The sequence below is a fragment of the Erpetoichthys calabaricus genome, chromosome 2 (assembly GCF_900747795.2).
Source record: "Erpetoichthys calabaricus chromosome 2, fErpCal1.3, whole genome shotgun sequence".
Classification (NCBI taxonomy): Eukaryota; Metazoa; Chordata; class Cladistia; order Polypteriformes; family Polypteridae; genus Erpetoichthys; species Erpetoichthys calabaricus.
This window is the reverse complement of record NC_041395.2, coordinates 244,310,792-244,335,339: the sequence shown is the minus strand read 5'-3', so window position 1 is coordinate 244,335,339 and position 24,548 is coordinate 244,310,792. Positions and strand designations below refer to the sequence as shown.

General features: G+C 36.3%; 1 protein-coding gene across 2 annotated transcripts in view; it reads left to right on the top strand.

Annotated features, from left to right (window-relative positions):
- Positions 1-24,548, top strand: part of tcerg1l (transcription elongation regulator 1 like) — a 669,172-nt gene that overhangs the window by 70,371 nt on the left and 574,253 nt on the right. For both annotated transcript variants that reach the window (XM_051922987.1, XM_051922986.1), the window contains exon 3: positions 10,738-10,884. In XM_051922987.1, coding sequence (XP_051778947.1) covers positions 10,738-10,884 — 147 coding nt within the window. The remainder of the gene's footprint in view (positions 1-10,737; positions 10,885-24,548) is intronic.

Sequence of the window (24,548 nt, the reverse complement as noted above, 5' to 3'; positions counted from 1 at the left end):
TCATCATGCCCCACATACTCATCTCGCAGATGGCATCTTAACCCACTTTTATTAGCAGATGAAAACTGTACAGAATTTATATCCAAACAAATCAGCTTTTTTCTAGAGATAAATACATCCTCAGAGGTCTCTACAGGAATACTCTGGGAAAACCTGAAGGCCTTCTTAAGAGGACAGATTATTTCATATCTTTCCCACAGAAATAAATTGGAAACCAAGAAGGTATCAGAGCTAATCAACGAAATTACTAGAATAGACCAAGAACATGCTAGGTGTCCAAGTGAGGCTCTTCTTGGGAAAAGGCAGGCTCTGTATTCAGAACTCAGCCTCTTGACAATTAAAAAAACAGAAAAACTCATTTCTAAATTAAGACATAATTACTATGAACATGGAGAGAAAGCTAATAAGATCTTAGCTCAACAAATCCACAAGCAAGAAGTTCGCAATGCAATCACCAACACAATCGGAGACAAAATCATTGACCATAAAAATATAATGCAAACATTTAGTGACTACTATAAATCCTTATATTTTACAGTTTAAAGAAGACAAAACACAATCTAATGCATTTCTGGATGCATTACAGATACCACATGGCTCATCGCCATTGAGCCACTGGCAGTTCACTTTCGAAATGCTTATGAGGTAAAGGGGATTATCAGAGCAGGACTTGAACAGAAAATTTCTCTATATGCAGATGATATGGTACTGTATATATCAGATCCACAAAATACTGTGCCTGCAGTCCTAACAGCATTTACAGAATTTCAAAAGATTTCTGGTCACAGAATTAATTTGATTAAAAGTGTGCTCTTTCCAGTGAATTCTCAAGTACACAATGTTAGATTGGACACCTTCCCTTTTATCATCGCAGATCAGTTTAAATAGCTAGGGGTAAACATTATAAGTAGACATAAAGCTCTCTATCAACAAAATTTCACTGTCTGTATGGAAAAAATTAAACAAGGCTTGCATAGATGGTCAACCCTTCATCTTACTTTAGCTGGAAGAATTAACATGGTTAAGGTGAATATCCTTCCTAAGCTTCTCTTTTTATTTCAAAACATTCCAATACACATCAATAAATCATTTTTTTAAGAAACTAGATTCAACCATAACCTCATTTATTTGAAATTCAAAACATCCACGTATCCAAAGAGTGACCCTACAAAGACCTAAGGCAGAAAGTGGCATGGCTCTACTTAACTTTCAGTTTTATTACTGGGCAGTAAATATACAAGCTATAAAAATCTGGACATGTACACAAACAGATGAACATACACAGGCTTGGTCGGCAATAGAAATAAAATCCTGCAGTACATCTTTATATTCTTTGCTTTGTACCCCAATAAATGCTAGTTATCGCCAATATACAGTGCACCACTGAAATTTGTGGGAGTTATGTTCCTAGAACACCCGCGAATTGTGAAAAACCATGAATTATGGATGTGGTTAAAAAATGGCTATTTTTATAGTTTAAACCCTAAATATGCCCCCAAAACACTTTAATTTCATTTCAACTTCAGCTTAATACATTACCTAAAAAAAAGAATGTAAAGGTAAACCGTATACTTTACAGTACTGTACTGATATGTCACCCGCAGTGCTAGAATGTAAAATACCGATGTTACCGCTATATGTACTGTAATTCATGCAAGTGCGTTTTCATTTCCAGAAGCCTTAGAAGGTGCAGGGAGTTTCAACGGCATCTTGGGGCTTTAACCCTTAAACTGCCACCTACTTTGGGGTTAATGCATCCCTGGACGCCAAATACCTTTTTTCTGCACTTTTTAAGTAAATATCACAATTCACAAAGAAAAAGTGAAATTTTAATGGAGCACATTTTTTTTCATGCAAAGAGCATCACAATTATGGCAACACTGATCATTTTACACACTGCTAGTGAACTGTAAAAACTATTTAAAAATGCCATTGATGAAATTCAGTAAATCACTGAGCCAATTGCGCTTGAACTGGCTTCACGCAAGCACACAGAGATAAACGCTGATGCTTGCAGGCAAGTCTAGTGCAGCGGTTCAATCCCAGAGACAGTGAGGCTACAGGGGCTGGCTGTTCAATGAAAGTACGGCACTGACTGATCAGCTCTGGCGTGCTGGTAAATTGCACTGGGAACTGACAATAGCCAGTTGCGGTGCTCAATGAATGCACTTCGCCAAATATACATGCTGGCAAATGCCACTGGGAAATGACTAAAGCTGGTTGTGGCGGTTTAAGGATTAAGAAGAACAAAACGGAAAACATGAGAACACTCAGCTGGAGATGCGTCACATTGCAGCAGTCAATCAGCAGCAAGGAGAAATGAATTATGTTGTAGCGGTCTGGTGCTGCTGAAATTCACACCGTCGAGAAGATGGTGATTTATTTATTTTTATGGTGGAGATTCCAGGGACGTCCAGCCTTGGCCCAACCCGCACACACTTAAAAACAGACAAAAACAAAGCAAACCGGTAATCAAACAGCAAATTAAGAATGTAATTAAATCAAATGAAAACAACGATACCACCCCTGTTCCCCTAACGCCGATTATACATTAAATACAGCAAAGCACCAACAAAACACACAGTAAAGTCCATGAAAAACAGCAAACAGATGAAATGTAATGATGAAAATAGATAGTTCAGAAATCCGCACCTTGAATGGGAATGTAAAGATAGTCCTACCGGTAGTTCCTGAAATGGTGAAGATGGGTGGACGGGTTTAGGAGTGCTCCTTTCTTTGTAGGATGGCAATGAATACACTTTCAGTCCTCATGTACACAGGCAGATTGCTGACAATCCAGACCACAACTATGAAACGATCCAGGACAAAACGAATAAGTACAGTTAACCCAACAGAAGGCAGGCAGAGAGACAGAAACTTGAAACACAAATTAGAAAAACTTTTTTTTTCTTTTGGTCACCGGCCCCCTTTTTAAAAGCCGCGCTGACATTCTTTGACCCCAACAGCCCTTGCACCCTCAGCAGAAGACTAATCAGAGCCACTGCAGGGACTGCTGGGAGTTGCAGTTTCAAATTCTAGTAGAGTACAATGCTCTTGGATTGGCTACTTTCACCATCCCAAGCGGTTGTTGCGGGGGTTTACTGTACTAACAACCCAATTGTGCTTCACTCACTCAGAATATGGAACCAATGTATAAAGCATTTTAAGATAAAGAAGCTTTTAACTGTGGCACCTCTGCACGAGAATCACCTTTTTCCTCCCTCTCAAACATATGCAGTTTTTAATGTCTGGATATTAAAATATCCAGACATTAAAATATTTTGGATTAAATCACTTAGAGATCTGTACATAGACAACGTCTTTGCATCCTACGGTCAATTACATTCCAAATTTAACTTCCCAGCAACACATTTTTTTCACTACCTTCAAATCAAAAACTTTGTTAAACAGAACCTGCCCAATTTTCCTTACCTCCCAGCTACCTCTGTGCCGGAAAAAAATATTAATCAGTCTTGAGGACTCAGACAGCATTTCTGTAATATATAAAACCATTTTACAGTCCCTCCCTTTCAAAGATCCAAGAGGACAGTGGGAAAAGGATCTCTCACTCAATATTTCAGAAACGGAGTGGAAAGTAGCAATGCAGAGAATCCACTTAAGCACCATATGCGCAAAGCATGCAATTATTCAACTCAAAATTATATATCGAGCACACCTGTCTTACTTAAAATTGTCCAAAATGTTTCCAGGGCAAGATCCAACCTGCGAATGATGCAATCAAGTTCCCGCCTCACTGGGCCAACATGTTCTGTACCTCCACCAAATTAACATCATTCTGGACCAAAATCTTTAAATGCCTATCAGACAGCCTTGGTGTCCCACTCCCTCCTAACCCATTAACAGCTGTGTTTGGTGTACTCCCAGATGGGCTTAAAGTGGAGAAGGACAAACAAACTGTAATTGCCTTTACTACACCATTGGCGCATAAGAGTCTTCCAGTTGAGCAATATAAGTCTAACTCTCCTATTCTAAGTCAGCGGGTAACTGATGTTATATACTATTTGAAACTGGAAAAAAAACAAATTCTCACTTAGAGGATCTGTGCAGAACTTTTTCAAAACCTGGCAGGATCTGATCAATAACCTTTTAGAATAAGTTTTTAAAGCACTGAGGAAGCAGATTCTCTCCCCTTTTTTCCTTCTTTTTTTCTATTTATCATTATTCACTTATTAATTCATCTACTTACTTATTTTTACTAGCTTTAAGTTTTACTCCGGGCGGCACGGTGGCGCAGTGGGTAGCGCTGCTGCCTCGCAGTTGGGAAACCTGGGGACCTGGGTTCGCCTCCTGGGTCCTCCCTGCATGGAGTTTGCATGTTCTCCCCGTGTCTGCATGGGTTTCCTCCGGGCGCTCCGGTTTCCTCCCACAGTCCAAAGACATGCAGGTTAGGTGGATTGGCGATTCTAAATTGGCCCTAGTGTGTGCTTGGTGTGTGGGTGTGTTTGTGTGTGTCCTGCGGTGGGTTGGCACCCTGCCCAGGATTGGTTCCCTGCCTTGTGTCCTGTGTTGGCTGGGATTGGCTCCAGCAGACCCCCGTGACCCTGTGTTCGTGATTCAGCGGGTTGGATAATGGATGGATGGATGGAAGTTTTACTCTGCTGGCTTAGCTTTCTTTCTCAGGGGGGTGTTGATTTGTGTTTGATCTTATCTCTCTATTATAAAAAAAATTCCTGGAAAGGAAAAGCAGGGTGACGAGACGTGATCTTCTCGGAAGTTCTCGGAAGACATTTAAAAGACCCGCGAGACAAAAGAGACTGGCCACGGAGCGTCTCGCAGGGACCGTAAACATGAGACTTGGTGCGAAGAGATTGTCCCAGGGCCGTCTCGCGGGGACGTGGAACATGAGATTCTTGCAAGACATGCCCTACTTTCAAACGATATAAAATAAGAGCACGGCCATCAAAACAGTCGTGTAAAGGCACGTAGCACGCACAGGTCCCGTGCTCTCAGCACATATAAAGCGTATAAGGACATTGCATTCTAGATGAAACGTCAACGACTACGCAAAGAAGAAAGAGTAGCGCAGAGAGAAGAGACCCAAAAGTGTTGGAGAGAAAAAAAGATTATGAAAGCAGTGGAATTCGAAAGGCTCAAAAAAATGATGGTGTGATACATATGCAGAGAAAGGTACAGAATATGAAAGCAGTAAAATTCGAAAGTATTGTAGCGTCCCAGCCAGGTTGAAGCCTTTTTTGTTTTAAGTGACTGTTAGGTCCGATTGAGGGAAGGCGGAGTACAGCACGGAAGACTGATGGTGGGGTATTAACTGATGCGGTAAGGGGGGGGGGGGGGCGAGACCCGGGGGAGGAGGGGTTGGAGAGGGTGCTAGAAAGTTGTGTTTGGGGTTACAAAGTCAGCGATTTTCAAGTAAAACTTTTGTGACACTTTATTATGTCAGTTGCTACTGTATCAAAAAAAGATAGTAAAGTTTGCAATAGCACAAAAAAAAGGTAATTAATCATCAGAACCAGGTGTAATTGAAAAAATAGCAGGACAAATCAAAGTCAGAAATAAAAGGCAAAGATTGGAAAACAAAGTCTTTTCGCCTTCGCATCATTAAATGCACAAAACATAGATTTAGACAGTAATGGACCATACACTAAGAGAATCTGTGGTCCCGCAACAGTTAAAGCAATGCCAATTTTAATTTCAAAGAATACACAATTCGGTCACGTGTATATTTATGATCGCGGAGAAGTGATGTAAATTTTAACAGGCGACAAGAAAGGTAATGTATATATTCCGCGAATAACATTAGACACCAAAGGAGATGGTGATATGCCACTTGTATTAAAACGTTTACAGTTTACCGTGAGAATAGCTTTTGCTATGACAATTAACAAATCACAGGGACAAACGTTAGAAAAAGTCGGATTATTTATTAGAGAAACAGAAACAATATTCACTCACAGGCAGTTATACGTTGCGTTGTCACAATGTGTCTCCAAAAACTGAATCAAAATTCAATGCAATCTTGAAGAAATGGTAATTCCAAATATTGTTTTTAATGAAGCTTTAAAGTAAAAGTACAAATAATGAAATTGAAAGATTCCAAAGAAAAAACACAGGGGTTGGCGAGTGAAGCGAGCAGGGGACGGAGCCCCCTAGTGTTTGTAAAAACTGATTTATTTGTATGGAATGATGTGTGATTGTATGATGTGTGATTTTAATAAAATCAATAAAATAAAAAAAAAGAATACACAAAGCTTTTTAAATGCACAGACATCTTTAACAGTTAACAGTCCCCTTTTCAGCAGCATCAGTAATACTTGTAGTGAAGATACTTCCTGATTTCTGGCCTCTTCAGTGGAAACCGACCCTTGTCGATCTTTCTGTTTTTCTCTGTATAAGTGTAGCCTTGTGAAATGGCAATGTGCACAGGGTGTAACAGTATTTCAGCATTGCGACACAAAAAAGTAATTAGTTCAGGTATGCCTGATATTTTTTTATTTTCTTGAAGCTCGTAAGCATACCTCATCCATTCACTTTGCAAAGAAAATGGAAGTTTCTTAAGCACAGCACGCACATTTTGACTGTTATTGAATCTTCCACCATTCCTTATGTCATTCATAGTGTTCATACAGATTGAGAGGAAGTTAGCGTAATCTCTCAGAGCCTCCCCAACGTTTTGCTTTATCTGAGGCCATTTCACTGCTTTGTCGAGATATGGATCTGCTACGAATAACTCATTACCATAAAATCTTTCAAGCAACCTTCTGGCTTCTATGTGTCCTGTTTCTGGTGACATTCATGAACAGCCTTTAATCATATGTTATGGAGGGCCTCTGGTATACTGGATCAGTTAGTCCAACTTACCTTGGGGGCTCTCTAATACATCTCATATGGCATGATCGAAGGCTCTGAAAAGTCTGCATCAGCCAATGGGTCACCTAAAAATAAAGGGACCTGTCTGTATGGTACTTCACTACGCAGTGTAGGAGGTGTTGGAGCAGGAGCTATCTTTTGTTTGGTTAATGATTTAGCCATTTCAGTGATTGCTGTCTGACATTCGGCTTGATCTTTCTGACATTCGGCTTGATTCTTCTGATATTTGACTCGATTCCAAGCTAGCACATCTAATATATCATTTCGGGAGCTGTGTGTGTCAGCCATTGTGCTAGTGGAAGGTTGTTCCAATCGTACCTGTTTTTTTTTTTTACTATAAACTCAAGGTCATGAAGCCTTTATAGTATTCTATTGAGTTCCGTCCATTCAGATGTGACTGTCGAAGAAGGTGATGATGCCGCATGCGCTTTGCTGCAATAAGGAGTCACATTTATTATCAAGGGTGTGCTTTAACTGAGGAGAAGCTTGCCGTACTCTTCTATCTGCTAGACTTCGTGCTATCCCGTTCATGAAATTGCATCTCTCCGAATTGATTAACTAACTGTTCGTCAGATGAGTGTGCTAAAAGGCTCTTTGTATATTTCAGCCATGTCGTTGTAGCGTCAATAAATTTATTCTAGTTCTTAGAGCTTTCTGTGAATGTCGTTTTCTGTTTTTTAATTGCGCCTTCTTTACTTGGTGCTGATATTGGACTTTTATTCAACTCCTCAATCTGATTGTGCGTCTCATGAAAGATTCCAAGCTTTTGCACTACTACGTGGTTTTCTGGAGTGTCTTTAAGGCTTTTGATTTCAGCCATAAGCTTAGAAATTTGATCTTTCCTTTGACTTATGTGAAATTTAAGATCCCCAATTACATTCTCTGGCTTTGAATCCGTACTCAGATCACTCCCATTAACTTGACTTGAGGTATACTTAGACATTGACATGACTGCAGCTTGAGTAACTGACAACGCGTTTCCTAGCAACAATACGTCACAATCAATCACTCTGACAACAGATGACTTCCCTACAGTGAGGGTTCCATTACTCAGGCAAAAGCACAAGCGATTATCCACAAAGCCTTATATAATATCACAGTCTCTTAAATCTTTGCAAGTTCAGGTACAGCGACCTTGCTTTCATTTACGATCATGCAGAGATAGAAGATAAGAACACAGTGCCTCGGAATAGCTCAGTTGTTTTTCTTTCATTGACTAGTTCTGGAGCACTAGTGTCCTCTGTCCTCAGATGGTAGTTTTCAGTTCAAGTTCAATGCCTTCAGATGGCAAGTTTTCTGACAAAAATATAGCTGCATTTTCCTAAAATTACCAAAGTTGAGCAGCTCTAGCATAAAAAATGAGATTCAACAAAAGCCTGATGTGCTAAAATTATTCCACAGACAAAATGTTAGTTTTTAAATGTTTTAGTTAAAATTCAAAGTAAAACAGTTCACACAAAAAAGAGGAAACTGAAATTGCAAAAAAAAAAAGAAAGTTCTTGTTGAAAAAAGTTCTGTTCAAAGATTAAATCTTACTTAATTTGTTTAAGTTTACTTATTCAGTTAAATCATTTCCAAACGTTTCTCAACCATTTCAAAACGGTCAGAAAACTGTATGCCTGTCCCATTTCTAAGCTGAAAATGGGTCTTTTAAGTCCTTGTGTACTGGGACCTATTCTAAACCACAACTGACTTAATTAACACACTGTATCTTGGTTATAGCAAGAAAGTTCTATCTCATACTAACTTACGCTGGGGTGAGAATATACCATTGTCTGTGACTATGAAAGAAATTTATATTCTATTCAAATTAAGCAAACACTAATATGAGTTTAACTCAAAGCTTTAACTTTCTAAGATTGGCTCTTATAGTCAATTTGATTGAAACTCGCATACAATTCTCATAGCCTCAAACACAAGCATTTCCAGAAATTTTGGTATTGACTTAGTACTGTAGTATCGGTTCTTGTGACATCCCTATTTGCTTGCGGACATACTTTGAAAGTTAACTTGCAACATGAATTTTGTGTTCTACATCCTGGCTAATTAGTAAAAGTAATTTGATTGGGTATTACCACTCTGGGTTTTCATGAGAAGAAGATATGATGTCAATGACTGAGCTTGTTTTGAATGATAATATGCTTGATGATTCCTTATCCTACATGGATGCGAATTGGGCAGATATGTACTGACTTAATAGTGTAATTAAGCGGGTAATTGGGTGAGAGTGTCCAAGAGTGAATGAGGAAGTGTGTCTTTTAAAGTGTATGGATGAAGCCATTACATTGGGGCAAAAAGTATTTGCTTTTGCAGAAATATGACCCCAGTTCAAATCTATTTGATCAACCATGCTGTATAGGACAATTCCTTCAGTGAACTAATCAAGAAAAGCAAATTCTTTGTAATGTGTAGGTAACTTCACAATTTTCCCTCTTGTTGTTTTAATAACTGGTGCAACCTGTAGCTTAAATAAGCTGTTTCTGCAAAGTCTGTTGCTCAATTTCTTCTCCCTTTTTAAGGGTCAGATTGAAAAATGGTTTGGATCATGAGATGCATGTGCCTCCTTTCCTGTGAAAGATGCCACTTTCTTTTGGAATTAGATAAGATCTTATTTTGTTGTAGTGCTGCATGACTTTTGCAGCTATTGAACAACCTTGTTCTTTGTTAGTAAGCTCTATCAGATCCCACTAAAATGTTTATATCAGCCAGATAATATTGGCAATGGAGAGTGGCAATGTGTTACATGTTGAATAACACATACAAGTTAGAATTTCACTGTACAGTACTCTGAACATGTGTCATTTTTAACTATATTAACATGTGAACCTATTGTCTTATAGCAAGTAGCCTAGACTAGGGTTGAAACATTGAAAGATTCGAATAAGAAAAATCTAATCCTTGAAATTTACCAGTCACTTGAATTTATTTTTAAGAATTTGATAACAACAAGTTCAAACATTATAACAGAGTTATATTTCAAAGAGAGCAGAAGATTAAAAAAAAAAAAAAGTAATAAAGTAAAATACAGTTCATAACCCAAAAGGAACCAGCACTTTTATACATAGAGCTCTGATATAAACAAATATTATTCAAACATTGAACATAAATTTTATATTTTAACCCTTTTTGATACTTACTATACACAAAAAAGTAGAGAGGTTTTAATATTCAGTGCAAGGTGGTTTAATTTAACATGGCAGGCTGTAATCTTTTGGGAATGAAAGGTGCCAAATTATATATGACTTCCTTTATATAATATGTGTTGTTTTGAAACAGTCCATGAAAGTGTAACAGATCATTTAGTGAATTTCAATGAGAATATTTCTTTTCCTGCTGTACTGTGTATTTGGTGCACAGCAGGGAAAGCATTAGTTGTGCCTTTTCTGTTTCTATATACCCTGTTGCTGTTTAAAGATTTTTATCTTGGTTTTGTACTGTACTTTTAAAATGTAAATTTGATTCTTGTATTTGTTGGAAAATATCTTAACTTACTGTAACATTTTGTTTGTTCAGATGAAGTATGATTAGTACAGTATTTGACATTACTCAATTGTGGAAGGTGCTGTTATAAATTTGAAACTGCCCTGATTTTGAAAAAGCTATGCCTAAAGGGTGCAACAAAATTTATGCTTTAAAAATATACTGCATATATGATTATGAATATCAACACTTAATTTAAAAGATTTGATAAAAGCCAAAATAATAAATGATTGTAATACTTGCATTAATTAATATTTGTAAAAATTAAAATGTTGATTATATTAACATGGCATTTCAAAATTATTATTATAAAGCATTATTTTTTTTCTGGTTGAAATGAATAGTATGAGATGTTCAGCATACCTGGGATTATATAACTAACCAACAGATATTTTCTAATGTGCCTTGCAGTGGGAAATGGCTTCAAGACCTCCAGTAGTTGGTTTCCAGCCTTCAGCAAATATGGATCTGGTCCCATTTTATCCTCAGATTTACACGTCAGTGTTGCCACCTCATTTTGGGAAAGGGTGGATAGAAAAAAGATCACCTGAGTATAAGGTAAGCAAGTATTTAAAAAAACAAAACAAAACAAAAAAAAAACTCCAGGTGCATACTAAATGGTTCTGTAAAATTTTGAAAACAATTATTACACAATGCTTTTTTCATCTGCATTCTCCTTACTGTTGTGACTAGTGTCAGAGACATGGAATTAAAAAAAAAAAAAAAAACTTTGTTGAGCAAGTGCAATCTTTATTTCACTACAGGCAAATGTCATAAAGAAATGCACTTCAGGCTCCTCGGACTTGACAAGTAATCTTGAATGCTGAATTTTCCATAGACTCAGGTTCTGATTTTGTGTAACAGGATGCATAAGCACTGTTTTGTCTCAGTTCTCTTAAACACAAAAAAGGAAACCCGTCTCTATCTATGTGTGAGTGTCTTTTATGGAGAATCAATCACTTTTATTGTATTAGGACTTGTCTTTTCACTAGCTGCATCACTGGACTGCTCTGTCAGCCATCCACACTGTTCAAGCTGCTGCTGCCTGGTATTTGTGAAGGAGTGTGGGAACATTACTGTACAGCAGTGTTGACTGAAGTGAAATAACGATCCTTTCTAACTGTGGTGTATTAAGATTATATGTTTGTGTTTTCTGGTATTTTGGAATTGCCGTAGTTGGAAGCTAAAAAAGTAACAAAAAGGTGTTTGGGGTGTTGTTCAATAAAGAAGTAAAGCAGAAAACATAAGTTAAAACAGCAGCGTGTCTGACTATCTTTGTGATACTGAATTGATGCATCACACTAACAAAGTGTAAAGATTGTCAGAGGTTCTAGTCAGTTCAATTTCAGTATAATTAAAAACATGCAATAAGAATTTAAAACTTTGGATCTCATAGTATGTTCATAGAAATATGCATTTGTACACTGTGCAAGCTTCAGATTCCAATTCAGTACCTAGATCAACTGTCAATGGAGACCCAAAACAGGGACTCTGCACTGCATTATGGTACAAGTAAAATTATGGTTTTACAGAGTTCTGCTAATGGGTCTGTTACTGGCAATAATGCATCCACTCCAAGGGTAATAAAGAATAACCAATAGGAATGTGTTCAGCATGTTGGTCTTGATTAACCACTGACAAAACCTTCATGAAAACAGCACTATAATTAATTAGTTTTTTAAAAATAAGGCCATTTTGAAATAAAACCTGCACTGATTACATTTAGCATAACTATATTTTTGAACCAAAATTAAATGACTTATGTAATTATGTCTTTTTATGCCGTTTAATTACCCATTTATATATTTTGCTGTACTTTTCCATGTGATTATCTAGGATTGGGTTTTATTGCGCAAGCGTTTTGTTTTTCTTATTTATTTAATTGTGCACAAATGGTATTCCATAGTGAAGTGATATGATTAAACACATGGGGTTTTTTGGTGTAGTTATGATATTTGATTCTTGTTTGAATTAACTATAGAGTAGAATTTAAAGCACATGCAAATAAAGCAATCATAATCAATTCTGTCTACTTTAATACAAACAAAAAAAGCACTAGCCTTTCAGATCCTTCATGTTAAGTAATCTTCTTTATTTTGTAATATTCCTGAGCTTAAAAAGTGTGAAAACATGGTAAGCATGAGTTAAATTGGATTAAAAAAATAGCCTGCTTTTTTAGAATCTGCCAAATTAAGGTAACTTCTTTCATTCCCTGAATTTAGTAACAAATAATATTTTACTCATCCATTATTCATAAAGCACTTAATTAATTACATAATTGAAAAACCCTCATTTAGTTTAACTGATAAATATAGCCAAGAATCATCATCATTTGACTCCGTTATCATTTAGTTAGTGAATGTAAGGCACAGAGATTTTTAACTGTAACCTGGCCGTCAAAAGATGCCATCTTTATTTAAGCACTGTAATTGTGAAATTGGAATTAGCCCATGTGTGGATTGCTGTTTGGGGTCACTCACAAAGCATTAATTAGAGTTTTCCTATATTTTACTCTTTGTCACTTTCTCTACAGTTTCTTCCAGTCCATTCATCATATATGTACTTGCCTCTCTCCGTGTAACTGGTGGCTTGTTTGTCTTTTTAGTCCTTTCTGTTAGCATCTGTTACCCTGTTTCCACCATCCTTCTTTTCATCTTTTGTCTGTGCATTTCCATCCTCTGTATACAGTAATTAATCATCCTAAGACATCTTCTAAAACTGCGCATTCCTCTAACATGCTTCAAGCAGCTACCCTCTTCTACTTCTTTTATTACAAATTCCAGTCTTTTTAACTGCAAAACATTGTAGTATTATATTTATTAAGTACATTTTCCAATGGGTATGTAAAAAGAAGAAAGATAAATTGATCCAGACACCATATCTAACTGCAGACATAAATGAGGAGGAATTATCATCAGACTTCAGCAGTTGTTGGAAACAATTAGAATAGCATGAAGCGAACAAACTAAGAACCTTGCCTGACAAACCCACTAAATTTTCTGGTCTGCACAGTAGAATGCTGTGGTCATTAATGTCAGTAAATATAAAAGCATGATGATAGCACTGGAGGATGTTAGAATATCATTATCTTCACCTCCTTTTTTAGTTTCAATGCTGTAACAAAGACAAAAGCCAGATGGAATTTTTTCATTAAGGTTTTTTTCAAGATAAAATTGAATCTGTGGGATCTAAAACTTTATTAAGGTATGTTACACTTAAAATTAGTGTGCATGCATGACAGTAAACGTGATCTTGATTAAACTGAAGGCAATCTTCAAAAAAATCAAATACTGTACCATCTTTAATTAAGTTCTAACAATGGCCACTCTGTAAGAACTGGAACAATCACACTGAATAAAAATATATTAATTACTTTTAATATGGGTATTATGTTTAATGAAGATAATACTGTATCTTATATTCAGGTATGGGCTGTGCAAATACTTCTAGTGAGTTTTTCAGCCAGTTGGAATCTGGTGTGAGGGGTAGCTGTTTAGCAATAACTGGTTCTAATTATGTTCCTGTTTAATTTAAGATCAATAAGGTTGTAACTCCTTTTTCATGAATGGCTTTTACATTTTGGATTTCTTTCAATAAATGACAATGAACTTAAATGCATTATGTGCTTTTTTGTTACCTGAAAATAATCATCTACTTTACATCTAGATTGGTCTGATATGTAAAGGACTTCAAAGAGGACATGCCATTTACACAATTTTGTGTTAGTAATTTAGCTAAATATGGCTATCCTGATTTCCCACATGATAAAACACTGGTGAGTTGCACATGCCTGGTCAGCCGTGAGCTGGTGCTTGGTAACATGGGACCACAGGCACATTTTCTGTTTTTTGGACTGGTGTTCATTCAGTATTCTACAGTAATTACTTGTTTAGAAGTTTTCATGATGTTTAATAATTTGTGTTGTTTTATTGATGTCATCTCAGCACCATTTTGTGTCTTGTTGTTCCTGTGGGTACTGCCAATTTCTTGTGGATTTATTTGGTGGCATCCATTTGGTCCATTTCATCAGTACTTGTTACCAGTCACACCATTCGCCAATGTCATGATGTGTGACTTCATGGCACTGCAGCTATATAAGCTGGCAGCACTTTTTAACAAGTATACAATATTTTAATAAAAAAAAAAACTAGGCAAACTATGAATATGGCAAATAATAGATAGGGAAAGGGCTTTGGAAAGGTTTACAACTTTTCTTGACTTTGATTTTTTTTTCATTCTCAGGTTTTGGTTTTTGATTCTCTTGTGTTTATTTTGGCATATGACTCATCCTGATTGTTTCCGACAGTTTTTGGATTGCCATTTTTCACATCGGCCATCATTTTGTCCAGGTAAAGTTGCCATTTTGGAGGAAAGGTGCAGTAATGTTTGAAAGCTGCTAACTGATAACGTCTCACAATGGCATAATACAATACAGGTTATTTTGGTATAGCTTTCTTCACTGAGTGCAAATGCAGAGTGCTGTGAACAAATTCTCAGGTAAAATGCAATAGTAAAATAAACTAATTACTAAGTACAGAATTGGTACATTTAAAGGTACAGATTTGTTAAAACTCACAGAAAACAAAGTAGAAACTAAGATAAATGGAAACCAACAATATCTGTCCATTAATTCATTGTTGAGCTGTGCCTAATTGATGACTGAGGAGATTAAAATTGTATGAGAGAAAGTCAAAGACATAGTCACAGTCTTAAAGACCTTTGGCATCTAGCTGCCTACCCCCTCCCACACATTCTATAATTTGAGTCTATGCTGGTCTGTCCCATTTGATGAAAAAATCTTTCTATCCAATGATTCCAGTGCTCTTTTATATAAGATGTATTTTTCATTGGCAGTAGAGCAGTGGCACCAAGGGACACATCAAGGAACAGAGAAGAGAACATGAATAGAGGATGGTTGGTAATGGTCTATAAATATTGTATTACTTGTAATTTTGTACAAATAACTAACAAACAGATGCAGTATGCACAGCTAATCAGTAGCTCTAGTCGAGGTATGCTAGACTAAATTAGTGAGTCTTCAGCCTAGATTTAAAAGTTAAGACTGAAGGGGCATTGTAGGATCTTAATATGCACTCTGGTTTGTAAGTAATGAAAAGTTCAAGTAAGCAGGGCCTTTGTCATTTGGAACTTTATATATTAAAAGGAGGATTTTGTAATCCGTCCAAAGGTTAACTTGGTTGATCTGAACTAAAAGATAAGATAAATACACATATTTCAAGATTGGTAACAAAGAGAAAAGAAACATTTGTGAAAATTATTTATTTTGTTAGGAGTTTTTTTTTAAATTATTACATACAGCATGCCTTTTCTTCAGTGAATGTGTTGGAGTTTTGACCGTGGATAAAACTGAAAATATAGCTTAAATGTATAGTAGGTCAGAGCATTGTTATTGGCAGTATTTACATTTACAAAAAAGTAGAGCTAAACAGCCTGAAATAGCAAGGATAAGAGGGGATGATTTACAGCATTGTCCATAGTTTAACATCAGTTCAGAACATATAAAGTGTCCAGTTTAGTCATTTTGTTTTTCATTATAGAAACAACTTAAAAACAGGTTGGTAATAGTTGTACATCAAGCTAACATGAAGAGTTGTGGTGCTTTTGTAGGAAGAGCCTGTGCTTTAAAATGCACTGTTCAGTGTAACAATATTTTTAAATGTATACTGTATCCCTTCTATCTGTTAGTATTGCTGCTCAATTCATTTCATGGTCACATGAAATGGTCACAAGAGGGCCTGCATTCATTCTCTCAGTACTTTTATTCAGGGCTATGCACATGTATACCAATTAGCCTTTTCTTTAAAACAATATGATTATTAATGTAATTAGGGGTTATTATTATGCTAATTACTAGAGCAGCACATATACATAATCTAAATATGGATTAAAATAGATTTTTTATAAAGTAGATGCCATTGCATACGTGTGGACTCTGATGTAGCGATACATATGTTAGTTGAATTAGGGTGAGTGCAGTGCTGTGAAAAAGTCTTCCAAATACTGATGGTAACTGTTCATTACTAATCAAGTATTTCTACTTAAATGTCATTTCATGCTTATGCATATGTTATGATGTCACATTATATTAATATTCTCTATATATGGCTAAGCGATTTCTAAAAATGCCAGCACTTCATGTATTTTATTGCATGCTGATTCAGTCAAGATAAAATCGATATTGAATCGAATAGGAGTGTTGTGAATCAGAATCGAATCGGGACATCAGTGCTGATACCCAGCCCTAGTTTGCAGTATTAGTGTCACTGATTGTTGTTCAGATTCCTTCTGTTTTTTAAGTATAGCATGGCCCAAAAGAAACTACTGTAGGTCACCTGACAAGATTCCTGAGACATACATGGTAGAGTAATTTTGAGGATTTACTATTTATGGGCAATTCTGGGAATGCTTTCTACTTAAAATATGCAAAAATCAACCACACCTACTTTCCAAGTCACTTCAGTACATATGTACTTTGTGAGCATGCCTGTGTCAATCAAACAGAGTAAGCTCTACAGGCTACTTGTGACTTTACGCTGTAGGAAGATAAGTGAATAAATCAAGGTAAGTAACATTCGATATGGCTTTTATATAAGTAACATATAAATGTTCCTTCTACATTTATTAGGCTTTTTTCCTGTATCATACAGCATTTGAACCTCTTAACTCTATCTAATAGGATGTCACACACCAGTTGAACTTTTCATCAAAAAATAAGAATGTATAGCTTTAGGTCTGATTAAATTCCCACAAAAATTGTCTTTGACCTTTAGACCAAAGTTCAATTAAACCTGTTTGTTTGAGGTTGAAGTGCATTATGTCCAATCACTGATTATCACAGAAGTGCTTTAACAATCAATATCTGGAACTAAAATGAGTAAATGTGAACTTACAATCTCTTTCCATCATGGTGGTGTAAAGAGTTAGAATAGACTTTTAGATTGTCACAAAACAATCTGATACATTTTCAGTTTGCCCTGATAAATGTACTTTCAGCTCTGTGGTCTAAAACATTTAGCCCATGTCTATCAACAGAGCAAATATTTCCTGTATTGTGTAACTTGAAAAGATTATCTGATTGATATGCAATCAGCTCATTGCTATCTTCTTGTTCTATGAGAGCATGGCATAAAAATGGTATATATATGGGTTGTCTATGTGCATTACTTGCATGCTAGATGCTGATATTAAGCATTTCTTGTACTGTAGATTGCCATACTAATTAATGTACAGCAAAATGTCTACTTTTCAGTAATTATCAACTGGAATAGCTAATCAGTGTTCCTTAAAGATCAGGCACAGATGTTAAAAAAGTTTGTACGGAGTCACTATTATACTGTAATAATCTGGACTTGCTTTCATTTGTAAATCTCAACAGTGATCTTTAAAACAGACATCATCAAAAGTGTATCAGCATTTTCTCCGCCTCTTTGGCTATTATAAATGTATATTCAGTAGACTCCAAGTTGGCTATTAGGGTTTTTGCTTATTATTATCTCCTACGTTACATATTCAATATGTTAAGAATCAGCAAGTTAGCTACACTCAAAAAAGTAAATAATTAAACCAATAATAAGCTGTATGAGTTTCTAAAACCCAAGTAGTCCAGTACAGAATAAATCAAAAGGACAAGTGACAAGTTCATTTTACTTATATTTTATTATCATTTATTTAAATCAGAATTAATTTGCCACATACCATTTTAGTTTAATCCTGAATACTGAATAGGTCCATCTGTATTGCTTTAGTTGTCTCTAGGGTATTTGCTAATTTGCCTAATTACTGTAAATGTCATCTACAGATTTAAATATAATGTTCATTACATTTACCTAAATTATTTATGTAAACCATATTAGAAATAGCATTGTCCCCAACACTAAGCCCTGTGGGAATCAACTTCTAACATATTTACATAGGAGAGGATCATAGCCCATTTATCCCTTTCTTTTAGCCAACGATGTTCCATCTGCACACTGTGTCCAAATTATATACAGTTTGCAGTTTATTAAGATACCAAACTTGCTTAACAAGTCACATATTATATGCCTGTGAATATTAAAGGAAACTACATTTCTTCATCATATATGATGAACGTTTTTGTTTTGTTTTAAAAAATGTAGTAAAATAGTAAACAAGAGTTTTGCAGTTTGATTGGCTGCTTACTGCCTATTATTTATGTTAATGAACTATTGCAGGTCTCTTATTTTTTAAATATTGATTCTAATATTGAAAATATAAATTAAAACAAGTAAGCCATCATTTTTGAATCCGAGCTCTTTACTCTAAATGTCTAATAATGATGTACAGAAAGCAAGGCAAGAATTATACACAATTAGTCATATAATCTGAATAATTTCTATTGCAGGCTTGATGCCATTGATTTTATTTTAGTACATACAAAGGCTGTCAAAACAGTAATGAATATTCTAGCAATGCACATGTTGACATAACTGTTGTTGCTGTTAGATGCTAATTTAATTTTGCAATACCAGAGTACAGATGTAATCCTAATTTAATTTTGCAATACCAGAGTACAGATGTAATCCGTTGTAAAACCACAGAAGTTTGGGCAGACTGATTACCTTACCCTTTTCAGAACATCTTTCAATAAGTAATATGCAGAGAAGTAATGACTGAACTTTGTAAAATATCAGTACTTCTTTCTGTAACCAAGAACAATAAAGCAAGGGGAATGAACGACCAAGTCTATTTGTTCTGAATTTAGTACTAATGAAGTGTTTTGAGTATATTGTATTAAAACATTTATGAGACATTATAAAACTTTTAAACCCAAAACCAGTATGCTTTTGAACAGCAAGGATTTATGAAGGGTTTAAGGTAAACTCTGTTAGTAATGAAAGCGAACGTCTTTGAACGTCTGGAGCAAACTCAAAATCTCTTCAGGGGTACCACAATAGATTGTGTCCAATAGAAATTCTAAAGAACAAGAAATGCACAAAGGTGTTGTCAGAGAAAAACTAAGAAATAAGCATTTTACAATCCATCAATTTATGAATTGTCTGATTTGGATGCTAAAATTTCTTTAATACAGGCTCTTCACAAAGAAATTAGGCCTTTAAATTTAGCCAAGATCAGAATGAAACTCCCATTAAAGGTTAAACAGGTCAACGAACAGTTTGATTTTTCGCCATACAAATAACATCACTGACAAAGGAAAATCAAGAAATGAAGCAAACAGTACTTCATACTCTGTTACACATTATTACACAACTAAATTACCATAAAGCTTAGAGAAGCATGGACTGAAAATATAATTGTTTTTGTGATCAGCCTTTTTACTGATCACCAATCAAGTCTTTTTTAGTGAAAATGGGCTGATTTAGATCAGTGGCAAATCTATCAGAGCATCGCTAACTTTTATTCTTTAAAAAGTATATTTATTTAGTAATTATCCTACTTCATTACATTTCCAAGGTGGGTCGTTACAAAGTACAATTAATTGTCCATGTTCTGAAGTTTACAATGGCCAATTAAAATAAAACTGCATTATAAATTTTGGGGATCTTAAGTCAGGATGTGGAAATGTGAAGTGTTTTAGTAAATGATGCAATGGGCATGCAGTTTTCTCATTTTCTCATTTTTTTCACACCATCTCAGTATATCATGGTGTAAGGTGTAATGGTCCAGTTTATTGGCTACGGTTGCCCTGATCCTGCCTGTCATCTGAGGTGATTGTAGGTTTCTGTTACACTTGGAAATATCTGCGCAATGGAAGATCCAGCAGGAAGTTCCAAGTACAGGGGGTCCTCGGGTTACGACACAGTTCCGTTCCTACAACAGTGATGTAACCCGAATTTTGGTGTAAATCGAAACACACCGTAGGCTAAGTCACTTACCTGTCGTAACACATTTGCAAAATCATAATCTAGAACATAAAAACACAACTAAGCCACAGAAAAGGGAAAAGGACATATAGTTAGGTCTATAAATATTTGGACAGAGACAACTTTTTTCTAATTTTGGTTCTGTACATTACCACAATGAATTTTAAATGAAACAACTCAGATGCAGTTGAAGTGCAGACTTTCAGCTGTAATTCAGTGGGGCGAACAAAACGATTGCATAAAAATGTGAGGCAACTAAAGCATTTTTTTACCACAATCCCGTCATTTCAGGGGCTCAAAAGTAATTGGACAATTGACTCAAAGGCTATTTCATGGGCAGGTGTGGGCAAGTCCGTCACTATGTCATTATCAATTAAGCAGATAAAAGGCCTGGAGTTGATTTGAGGTGTGGTGCTTGCATGTGGAAGATTTTGCTGTGAACAGACAACATGCGGTCAAAGGAGCTCCCCATGCAGGTGAAAGAAGCCATCACAGCGGCAAAGTACTGCTTTAAAATTTTAAATCATAAACTGATTATATACCAATAATTATTTGTTAAGGATCTCTTTGCATACGATGTTGTCAGTTCGCCCCTCTGGTTGTAATATGACCAAGCTGTGCGCTGGGCTTACTCTTGAGCATGCAATGTATAGTTGGCCATGTGAAAAGCAATCTTGCCTCAAATCAATGCCAACCTTTTGTAGGGTCTGTCTCTGAGACTTATTAATTGTCATTGCGAAGCTGAGCCTTACTGGAAATTGTAGGCGTTTGAATTGAAATGGGAGATCAGAGGGTATAACAGGGATGTGAGGAATAAAAAGTCTCTCCCCTGAGCCACTGCCAGTAAAAATAGTTGCCTCAATTAGGTTCTTTTGCAGGCATGAGACCTGAAGTCTCGTGCCGTTATAAAGTTTCGGTGGCTGTAAGTTTCTCAGTAACATTATTGGTGCCCCAACCTTCAAAATTAGATTATGCTCAGGAGTGCCTGGAGGATTCAGAGTGTGGACCGAGCTGCAGGCTATGGATGTATATATGTACGTAAGTAGGATTCAGTTAGCGTTGGGAACCCCCGTACCAAATTTCTTGAAGATGGGCCCATTAAGTAACAAAGACCGTTGGAAAGTTCAATATGGCGGCCGACAGTGATGTCATACCACCAAAATAAGTACGTACATCGGTTTCGGTTAGCGCAGGGAAGCCGCCTACCAAATTTCGTGAAGATGGGGCCATAAATAAGAAAGTTTAACATGGCTGACGTTGTCGACCGTTATGACTGTTACGCGTAGAATTTCGAAATGAAACCTGCTTAACTTTTGTAAGTAAGCTGTAAGGAATGAGCCTGCCAAATTTCAGCCTTCTACCTACACGGGAAGTTGGAGAGTTAGTGATGAGTGAGTCAGTGAGGGCTTTGCCTTTTATTAGTATAGATGTATATGTGTATGTATATATGTGTGTGTATGTATGTGAATGTGTATTATATATATGGTTTTGGCAGCCAAGCGCTTTTTTTCCAACCTAGAAGACATCTCTTGAGATCCGTTTAATCGCCTCGTTGATTGCATGTCTTCCAAGGTAGTTTCAATACTCATTTCCTGCACCGAGTCATCTCCCCTTTTATGAGTGACTGTATATATATATATATATATATATATATATATATATATATATATATATATATATATATATATATATATATATATATATATATATATATATATATATATATGTATATATATATATATATATATATGTATATATGTGTATATATGTATGTATGTATATATGTGTATGTATAATATATAAATATAGTATATGTATGTATATATATATATATATATATATATATATATATATATATATATATAATATATATATATATATATATATATATATATATATATATATATACTAGCAAAATACCCGCTCTTCGCAGCGGAGAAGTAGTGTGTTAAAGAGGTTATGAAAAAGAAAAAGAAACATTTTAAAAATAACGTAACATGATTGTCAATGTAATTGAGTTGTCATTGTTATGAGTGTTGCTGTCATATTTATATATATATATATATATATATATATATATATATATATATATATATATATATATATATATATATATATATACAGTGATCCCTCGCTATATCGCGCTTCGCCTTTCGCGGCTTCACTCCATCGCGGATTTTATATGTAAGCATATTTAAATATATATCGCGGATTTTTCGCTGCTTCGCGGGTTTCTGCAGACAATGGGTCTTTTAATTTCTGGCACATGCTTCCTCAGTTGGTTTGCCCAGTTGATTTCATACAAGGGACGCTATTGGCAGATGGCTGAGAAGCTACCCAACTTACTTTCTCTCTCTCTCTCTCTCTCTCTCTCTTGCGCTGACGTAGGGGGGTGTGAGCAGGGGGACTGTGTGCAGCTGCTTCCTGAAGGACATGCTGCACAGTGCTTCGCATACTTAAAAGCTCAAAGGGCACGTATTGATTTTTGACTTTGTTTTTCTGTGGCTCTCTCTCTGTCTCTTCCTGCTCCTGACAGAGGGGGTGTGAGCTGCCGCCTTCAACAGCTTTGTACCGGCGGTGCTTCGCATACTTAAAAGCCAAAAAGCCCTTTTGATTTTTTTTTTGACTGCTTGCTTTGCACTCCTTTGAAAAGGAAGATATGTTTGCATTCTTTTAATTGTGAGACAGAACTGTCATCTCTGTCTTGTCATGGAGCACAGTTTAAACTTTTGAAAAAGAGACAAATGTTTGTTTGCAATGTTTGAATAACGTTCCTGTCTCTCTACAACCTCCTGTGTTTTTTGCGCAAATCTGTGACCCAAGCATGACATTCTAAAAATAACCATGTAAACATATGGTTTCTACTTCGCGGATTTTCCTATTTCGCGGGTGGCTCTGGAACGCAACCCCCGCGATGGAGGAGGGATTACTGTATATATATATATATATATATATACACACACAGACACACATAAACATATATATACATATACATATATACATATATATACATATCTACATATACACATATCTACATATACACATATACACATCCACATATATACATATTGTCATAAAAATGAGACATCACACTGATAAAGGGTTGGGGCAGCCACCCGTATAATATGGTATCCTGGCTGCTAAGTTGTTTCTTCAATAAAGAACACAGTTGTGCATAATACAGAGTCCAAAACAAGACTGACACATAAGGGAAACGGTTAGACTTTTAAAGGGGAAGACAGGACGTGAGGTCATATGGGTCTGGCTCAGGATCATCTGCCATTGGTTCAAGCCCGGAGGTGACATCACAGGGGCCGGAGCCGGTAAGGTCTTCTTCCATTGGCTCGGTCCCGGAAGTGACGTCATGAGAGCCAGGTGAGATCTCCCGGGAATGGTCTACAGGCAAGGGAAAAAAGAATCAGTGCACTCTGCCACATCCCGGCATGCCTCAGAACTTCCTTCCCTCAAGCCCTTTAGCTGCCTCCCATGCGCACGTGTGTGACAATATATATATACACATATCAACATATATATACACATACATATACACACATTAATACACACACACATATACATATATACATATACACACATACATACTGTACATACACATACACATATATATATATATATATATATACACACATACATACATACATATACACATATATATATATATATATATATACACACACAGACACATATATATATACAGACATTGGAACCTCGGTTCACGACCATAATTCGTTCCAAACCTCTGGTCGTAAACCGATTTGGTCGTGAACCGAAGCAATTTCCCCCATAGAATTACATGTAAATACAATTAATCCGTTCCAGACCATACGAACTGTATATAAATATATTTTTTTTTAAAGATTTTTTAAGCACAAATATAGTTAATTACACCATAGAATGCACAGTGTAATAGTAAACTAATGTAAAAACATTGAATAACACTAACACAAAAACCCAGGCTCCTCCCTCAGCTGCACACACAGGCTCTCTCTCTCTGCAGCGCGTGAGCCGCCCTCCTCCCTCCTCAGCTGCACACGCAGGCTCTCTCTCTCTCTGCAGCGCGTGAGCCTCCCCTCCTCCCTCCTCAGCTGCACACACAGGCTCTCTCTTTCTCTGCAGCGCGTGAGCCTCCCCTCCTCCCTCCTCAGCTGCACACGCAGGCTCTCTCTCTCTCTGCAGCGTGTGAGCCTCCCTCCTCCCTATCTCAGCAGCACATGAGCTCTCTCTCTCTCTGTGACATTGCAGCAGTTCGGCTGTAGCCTTACAATCCAATCGTTGTATAAAGGCTTTTTTTTTTTTAAATGAGTTTTAAGCACAGGGGGAAAAAAAGGAACATTTGAACAA